We start from the raw sequence: 8919 nt of genomic DNA on the forward strand, positions 1-8919 counted from the left end.
TGCTGCTGTTTTGTTCCTTCAGTTTTTCTTTGTTCTTATTCTACACATATGAGTGAAATCATTTGGTACTTGTCTTTCTCCACCTGGCTTATTTCACTGAACATAATATCCTCTAGCTCTATCCATGTTGTTGCAAATGGTAGGATCTGTTTCTTTCTTATGGCTGAGTAATATTCCATTGTGTATATGTACCACATCTTCTTTATCCATTCAACTGATGCATAGTCTTTATTTGGACATCCAAACCTCTTTGTATTAATTTAACACATGACTACTTCCTTATTCTCAGCAACTGCTTTGAGGAAAAGATTATTTTCTTATTATAGAATGAAACTGAGCATATGTACCCCAAATAAACAATTCTCCTACTTGTAATATATCCCACTGAAATGCACATACATTCACAAAAAGAGATTGGAAACCCCAAGTGACCCTCAAGAGTAGAATATGTAAATACATTTTTTTTTCTTTTCTACAATGGACTACTTCACAGAAATCAGAAAGGACTCTATGCTGGACTATTATAAGACAGCATATATTATAAATACATGCACAATATGAATGAATCTCACAGACAAAACAAGAGTCAAGTTATGAGTAAATAAGAACATCTTATAACTATGGATTTATCCGTCAGGACAGTGGTATTCCTGGGAGCACAATGACAGGAAGGAGTGACAAGAGATCTGAGTCCCTACTTGTGTTCTTTTTCCTTATTAGGGTTTCAGGTCGATGCACACCTTCATATAATAAAATTTCCTAGAGTTTTAGAATTCTGATTCCTATGCTCTACTTCTTCAGTTTATATTCCTGTGTGTGTGTGTGTATGTGTGTGTGTGTGTGTGTGTGTGTGTGTATGAACTTATTTCAAAGGTGCAAGCATTTTCCATACTAGCTGGTTTTACAGGTAAATATAATGCTTTATATATACATATGTGTAAATATCTACCCCCCAAATACCCTGCGTGCTTCTGAAGCATTTCTACTTCTGAAAACTACTAGACTCTTGACACCATCCTAATGAACACTTACTCCACTATCACCTGAGCCTGGTATTATGAGCCTCTTCTGTGGATATTATTTCCATTTTCTTGCACTAATCAGTATTTTCATGTCACCTCAGGAAGTACCTTCAAGTTCTTTTAAATAACCCCTGACTGGGGCCCTGGAAAATCTTAGGCAATTGTACATGGAAATAAAACTCTCTAGTGACAGCAAACTCTCCAGGCAGCAAAAAATATTCCTAGGAAACCTCCCTAGAGAGATGAACACAGTGTCTCATTCTCCCAGATGGCCTTCCATGTTCCACCTGGCACATTATTTAATAGTTATACGGGAGGAACTGGCTCACTTACCCACATCCCCAGAACCATATGCCCTTCAACATGCTGACCTTGGACTGAGGAGATTCCATTCTATATCTCACCACCTGGACAGGCTTAGATGCAAAATGTGAGCCTTGTTCCCTCAGGTGAGACCAAATTAATAGGGATAAAACTCATCTGTGTAGCGTTTGTATGTTATGTATTTGTCATGTCCTGATCTCCATTTCTTTTAGATATGTTTGTTGCATGGCTAGAAATTAGAAAAATTGACAAAATGGCTGAGTATCTCTCTACATCACAGATTCTATGTGTTAATTTTATCACTGCCTCTGTGTAGAGTTACATAGAAAAACAAAGTATCTACTTCTTTCTTAACAAACTTACTGATGTACAGGAATAGAATCACTGCTAATTTTTAGTTCTACAACTACTCAAAAATCTCCATCTCTGAGTTTCAGGTAGTTGTAATTTAATGCATATTACTTTTGGTAAACATCTCTCAGAAGTAAAAGGCTCAGTGTACTTGCCCTGCAACTCAGGCTGCTGCTTCTGCAGTGGAAGTTGAAAACCTGTCCTCAAAAATTTTAAAGTGGACAGACAAAAGAGAAAGCAATTGCTCACACATGCTGTGCATCACGATGCATGAGCTCCTTTGGAAGAGCCGACCACTCACTTAACTCCCTTGCAGTAAGAACTTAATATACCCATGCTGGCTGTGAGGGAGCTGAAGGACCAAATCCTTCATGAACTGGCTCTGTGCCCACAGAGAAAGGAAGGCCAACCACCCCCATGGAGCCTGCAGTCAGGGTATATTCTTTATAGGAATATTTAAGGAAAAAAAAATGAAACAAAACAGAGCATGCATGTACTTGGACAGCCCGGTTTGGGAACAGAGGCCAGAACAACACCTGAATAGCCTGAACAGAAGGAGGTAGGTCATTAATGATCTAGGACATTTGTCAAGGAAGAATTCAGGAAGACGGTCACAGCTGGGACACTGGGCACACCTTCCTTCCTGAGGGTCTGTCTCTGCTCAGGCCATCTGCTTGGCCCTCCTTAGTCCCTAACCAAAGAAAGGTTCACATACATGTTTGGGGCAAACTCTACACACTCACATTATATATATAAAATTTGTTTTCTTTTTCTAGAAGTAACATGTTTTTTTGGAAATTATATATACCTCCAGGTTTAAAAGTAAGTGATTCTATTGCTGACCTTTTGGAAAACATGTTTTCATGTACACCTGAAAGCTGTATCTGTATCATGCTCACTGGGACATTCCTATCGCTGGGTGATACACTATTTGAAAGTGGGATGTATGAGGAGACAGTGTTGAGCACAGCAAGGACTCACTCAGTCTCAGAAAGAAATGGTTCCCTTCCCCTTTGATTTCTCAGACTGCATCCTGGCCCCCACTTCCTGAGAAAGTCCCCTTTGATCCCATGTTAATGTGTGGTCCCTTTCCTCATGCTGAGGGCATCTTTTGCTGCTTCTCTGCACATTTACCACATTAAGCAGCCTTCTCAGCTTGAGTGTTGATTTGCCAAACTACAGGTTGACCTCCAGAAGGCTCAGCCACTGAACCCCACACATCAGTCCTCCTCACAGGTCAGTTACATTAGTGTATTCTCAACATGCACTTGCTAATAAATTAATCAAATCACTAATACAATCAGGATAATTTATTTTCTCATGTAAAATCATGACTGAAGGCAAAAAAAAAAAACAGTACAGCAAACATTTGTGTGCTGAACTCTTTCATTTCCTAAGCCTTTCAGGTCTGGACTTCATTGCTACTGAGAACGCAGTCCTTAGATGGCCTTGGCCCTGGAAATACCTCCTGCTGAGTGCTCCTGAAGTACACCATCTCCATCAGCAAATAATGTCACTGGGTCGTAAATTCCAACTAAGAACTGGCAACAGAAAAGGAGCACAGTAAGCGGAGTGGTTTAAATATTTGTGGAATTCACAAGATGTAATTAAAACCACTGGGGAAGTAAATGAGTGGGTTCACATTTTAGAGGGAATAGAAGTTAGGAGTTTAACTCTAAGAGTGAATGCAGAACATGAGAAGAGTAAATCCCATCTTTGAATAAGAAGAAGTGGCTCTCTGAAGTAAAAATTATCTGTCATTATTCTTCTATTGTTTTTCTGGATATAGGGATAGTCCTTCCTATTCAGCCTTCAGGAGCTGAAATTACGTACTTACAGACAATGAATATAAAATATTCAGAATCTTCCTTTTTAAAACACAGCAGTTGGGGATTCAGATAACGAGCCAATTTGGAGAATCTGGTTCCCTAACCCACCAGAGGCAAGGGTAAATGAATTCGGTCAAAATCTAGAAATTCTATGCACAAGCAAACCACTGCTCCAGGCCACAGAAGAATATTTGACAGAGGATTTTTTCCTCCACGTAGAATACCACTAGTGCTCTCAGGAGACACATCCCCTGCCCGACTAGAAAAGCCTTCAGGTAACCCAGTGGCACATTAAAGCCCCTGACTGAAACATAAAAATTAGGAAAAAGGAGGAAGCCACTTCCTGACCTTCCTTCAAGTGTTTGATCTGGAGTGAGTTAAAATTTGCCAGTTACCTGGCAATTTCCAATTGTTCAGTGAGCTGCCCAATCACCTCTTACTGAAAACATGTTTATTAAATGCAATGAATAAAATAATATTAAATGTTTTAGAATTATCATATGGAAGATATGCTTATTAGACATATCCTTTCTTCCTCAGTGTTTTCAAGAACTTAACTTTTCCATTAGTGATTAATTTTAATCATTTTTGATAGTTACTATAATTTAAACATTTGAATTCTACATAATCAAAACTTTTCTCCTATAATATCCTCAATGATATGTGGACTGCATTTACCCATTCTGCGATGATTGGAATATACTCTATATCTGTTAATGCTTTTTAATTCTACTTAATTATTTAATCCACCTATACATTTTTGTATAGGAATCAAAGATCTAACTTGATCTTTTACACAAACTTTGAATTAACCTATAGCATTTTAATGAGAGGTCATGCAGTTTTAAAAATTCCAAAACGGTTTCTTTGCAAGTAAGAATTATTTTAGAATCACTTCAAGTGTTCAATTATGTTTTATGATGTGTTCTATCAATATTGTAGCACTTTTGGTTTAATCTTCCTAAAAATTTCAGAATTACATGTTCAATATAGCAAATTTCTTAGAGATATTTATTGTGACTGTGCTAAACTATAACGCAACTAGAGAAAAGATTATTCTTTGAAACAGTTATCTTCTTGCAGGGACAGATGACATGAGTCTCAATTTATTCACACCTCATTAAGAGGATCCTTGAAGTTTTTAAGTGATGTGTGTAGTGTTTATGCACTTGTCTTATTAGAAGGTTTGAAATATATTATTGGTGAATTTGCTACTGTTAACCAAAGATTTTGACATCAAAGGTTTGAATACTTTTGACATATCGGACAATTATTAATTTTGTGATTAAATATTTATACAACATGTACTAATAGTGCACTTAATAGTTTTATTTTAAAATTTAGAAATGAGACCATGGTCTGCTCATTTTAAAAAGTTGACTTATTTATTTTGGTTTCAGTGTTCCCATCTTTTACTTAATTTCTAGTGCATTGGCAATCAAGTTTTGATTGATAATTATGAACATCTTTATTTATTCCTGATTTTAATGGAGACCTACTGGAGGACCCTTGTATTAAAAATTAAGATAGAGAAATCATGATTCTTCACTTAGAAGATAGCACTTTTCACAAGCTAGAAAAGTAAAGTTTGTAAGTGTATGTTTAGCATTCTGTGAATAATCTTAGCAAATATTTTAAAAATCACTTTCTCCCAATGGAAAAAACACTGTATTCTAGCCACTTCCAGGTGCACTTAGTAATGACGGGTTTTGTCAGTCATTTAAATGTACATTAAAGCCAACCAGGGCTTGACACCTGCCCCTTCCAGACCTGAGTCCCCAGACTCATCATGTCTTCCTGCAAAGGGCTGGTCTGGGGGAAGTGACGGGGGAGGCAGGAGAGAACTGCCCACCCCTACCCTGGTTAGCTTCAGTGAAGGTGTGCAGTCTTCTCCTCGTCCCCAGTGGCCGCTGACGGCCTGTACCGTGCAGGCTCCGCCATGACACACACCCTGAAATCACTGCTGCATCCATGACCACCTGAGCACCTGTTCTCTTCCTTGTGCTCCAACCCCTTTCACTCTCCAGGGGGACATGATTGTGTTGGTTGTGCTGGGATATACTCAGAACTACACAAAACTTGGGGTTTCACCAGGCCCTCAATACTCACCCCTCCCACGCAGGCTCTACAGTTACCTCCCTTCCCACCGACAGGAGACGTCCCTGGTAGGCCATGCCAGGAATCCCAGGTGGGGAAAGACCCCAAGCCCTCTCTACACCAGAACAAGCGCAGCATGTGGTGAGCTTCCTTCAGTCCTGTCCATGGGCCCGCACACCCCACGCTCACCTGTCCTCTGGAGGATTCCAGCGCTGCCCCTACAGCGGCCCAGGGGCTTTCTGTGCGGCACCTGAACCGGCATCCAGTGCTCTTCACTGTCCTCCACGCTGGGGCTTCTGCTTCCCCAGCAGGTTAGCTCTGAGTCTGGAAAGGAGGGTGCCTGTCAAATTATATTCTTTCCATTATTTTCTTTTTTATTAACCATGAACGTAGAGAGAAGCTCTGAGAATTAAAGACAAGAATGTGATGCCTTGGCTGTGAGGTCTGCTCTAACCTCTCATCCCCAGAGCTGTGGACAACTTTGGGAGGGAAGTCTCAAAGCAGCAGATAAATTTTATTGGATATAATGATATTTCAATAACCTTTATCACTGTATTAGTGTGATATAAATTAACATTTTGATAATCTGTGGCTGTCAACATGCAATAGCTTGAGCATTCATGCAGTTAGAAATTCTGCAGAGAGCTCTCTCTCTCTGATAAAGGCTGCATATGTGAAGGAAAACTTCACAGTGGCTTGCTTTCTGGTTAACTCATTCATTCATTCACTATTGTGTACAGACTGCATTAGGCCCTGATACTCACTGCATGTAGAGAAAGGATAAAGCATCCTTCCTGCTTGTAAATAACACAACCACAGAAATAAAGAAAAATCACAGGAAAGCAAGTAAATATAATCAAATTTCCTAGGTGTTGGTATTTAACTATTTTTAAAATTGATTATTAAGTGGTCCAGTATATGTGGGGACAGTATTAAAATTTAAGAAGCACATAAATTCCTAAGAGTGTGGAATGGAGGATGTAATAAAAGTATGCAGGACTTCTATATGATGATAATGGGTGTAAAATATCCTTAAGCTATAGAGTAAAACTACAAGAACAGTAGAAATGTCTAATTAAACAAGAGTGACTTAGTTCATCCTCAGAGACTTTCATAAGACTAGAAGTATCTGTGCTGCTGAGAAGTAAGTGTGGCTACAGCTGAGAACTGGGTGGGAGGGTGTGGGTAGAGGCTGGGGCTCTCCGAACACCCACATTACAGGAGCAGATGGGGATTACAGATGTGTGAACACATGGCAGTCACAGGAAACGCTGAGTGGGTGGAATTAAAGGACATGGCTACGGATTAGACGTGTCCCAAAAAGTGAAGGATTTAAGGTAAATCTCATCTCTTTAGCTCTGATATGACCATGTATGGAAGTAAAATACCCATCTTAAGAAAACCATAGTAAATTAAGTATTGAGTACTTTGGTAAATTGGGGATTAGATGGACAGGAAGCTACTGACATAAAAGCCTAGAAATCAAGTATTTTAAATAGAATCATTAAAAAGAAGACATTTTTTCCATGTCTTTGTAGCATTACTTTTAAGTTTAGTAAAGAAAGACTTTTGGAAAAATCAATGTTTCAGGAACACCTGGAAGAATGGACACCAGCAAAAGAGAGGCTGAGAAAGTGATACACAGAAGAAAAAGGAGGAAGAAAATGTTGGCAGTTTCTCCCTCAGCCCTTACCTCTTTCCTGTAAAACACTATTTTCAAGCAATGCGACTATACTTGCAGACCTGGAGCAAGTGCAAATTGGTTCACCAAAAAGATCACGTGACTCACTGAAATACTATCATTTAAATAAGCTGCTTAATGTGTTTGATTTTTCCACTTTACAAGATAGACCCCTGTGGACAGTGTCTATTAGACCTGGATAGACGTATCACTTTGGTTTCCCATCTGTTGCCTCACATAGCTGTATCCTGCCATCATATCTGAATAAAACTACAGGCACAGCAGAAATGTCTAATCACACAAGACTGACTCATTTCATCCTGAGAGGCTTTGCAGAGGCCCCTGAGTTGAGATCTGTGGTCATCTTCTTCTTCTCATTGGTCTACCTGTTCGGCCTCCTGGGGAACATCTCCATCATCACAGCTGTGATCAGGGAAAGCCGCCTCCACTCACCCATGTACTTCTTCCTGAAGAACCTGTCTTTTCTGGACATGTGCTACACCTCAGTCACCGTCCCCAAGGCTCTGGTTACCTCCTTCAGGGGGTCTGGGGTCATTTCCTACCTGGAGTGTGTAGCTCAGCTTTATGTGTTTATTACACTATCTTCTACCGAGTGTTTTCTGCTCACAGCCATGGCCTATGACCGCTGCACAGCCATCCACCGGCCCCTGGTCTATGGTGCCCTGATGACCCAGAAACTTTGCTCTCAACTGGTTGCAGTGGCCTGGCTGAGTGGCGCCATGTACTCAGCCTTCCATACCCTCAACACCTTCTCGCTGCCCTTCTGTGGACTCAACGTCATTGAGCATTTCTTCTGTGACATCCCTCCAGTCATGAGACTCTCCTGCACCGATTACCACCTCAGTGAGAAAGTGGGCTTTGCTGTGAGCAGCTGCGTTGTCATGAGCTCCTTCGCCCTCACCCTCCTCTCCTATGTCCCAATCATCTCCACCATAGCCCAGATCCCCTCCGTGGATGGCAGGTGGAAGGCCTTCTCCACCTGCTCCTCTCACCTGACCACAGTTGTTCTGTTCTATGGAACCGGGAGCTTCATGTACTTGAGGCCTGCTTCCCATTACTCCCCAACCCAGGGTCGCGTGGCATCTATTTTTTATTCCATTCTCACACCTACTTTGAATCCAGTTATCTATTGTCTCAGGAACAAAGATATGAAGGTCGCCCTACAGAAACTGTATTGTGCAAAGAAGAACTAAGTCCCCAAAAGCTACAATTTGAAGATCTTTAAAAGTTCTTGATGGGTTATTGAAGTCAAATGTCACCTAACACCTCATTTTCCTTTTCCCTCCCCTGGTGTTTTCTACTGGTGATCTGGCCAATGAGAACACATCTTCCCACACTGACACAAAGTTGTAGCTCACCTCTCACATGCTTCTTACCAGCTTTGCCGATCTCTTATAACTCAACACCACATTAATTTTTGCATTTTTCCAGGTTTTACCATAAGAACCTTGTTTAACAAATTATTTTTCTATTTAGTACATCTGAAAGAATTCATGTATTTCCTGAGCTTTTATATATCTTTCTAGTGTATATCATCCTCTTTATGTAATGAGTCCTACTCTTGAATTTCCAACTCTTGACCTCATTCACCTGA

General features: G+C 40.3%; 1 protein-coding gene across 1 annotated transcript; it reads left to right on the forward strand.

Annotated features, from left to right (window-relative positions):
* Positions 1 to 7591: 7591 nt before the first annotated feature.
* LOC118967692 (olfactory receptor 2G3-like) lies at positions 7592 to 8518 on the forward strand. Its single transcript, XM_036994746.2, has one exon. It carries the CDS (start codon positions 7592 to 7594, stop codon positions 8516 to 8518), a length of 927 nt encoding a protein of 308 aa, XP_036850641.2.
* The last annotated feature ends 401 nt before the right edge of the window (positions 8519 to 8919 follow it).

Source organism: Manis javanica, chromosome 14, assembly GCF_040802235.1.
Source record: "Manis javanica isolate MJ-LG chromosome 14, MJ_LKY, whole genome shotgun sequence".
Taxonomy (NCBI): domain Eukaryota; kingdom Metazoa; phylum Chordata; class Mammalia; order Pholidota; family Manidae; genus Manis; species Manis javanica.

Bases quoted from the DNA above. Each gene is read 5' to 3' on its own strand.
- LOC118967692 (XM_036994746.2), top strand. From the start codon at position 7,592: ATGTCTAATCACACAAGACTGACTCATTTCATCCTGAGAGGCTTTGCA.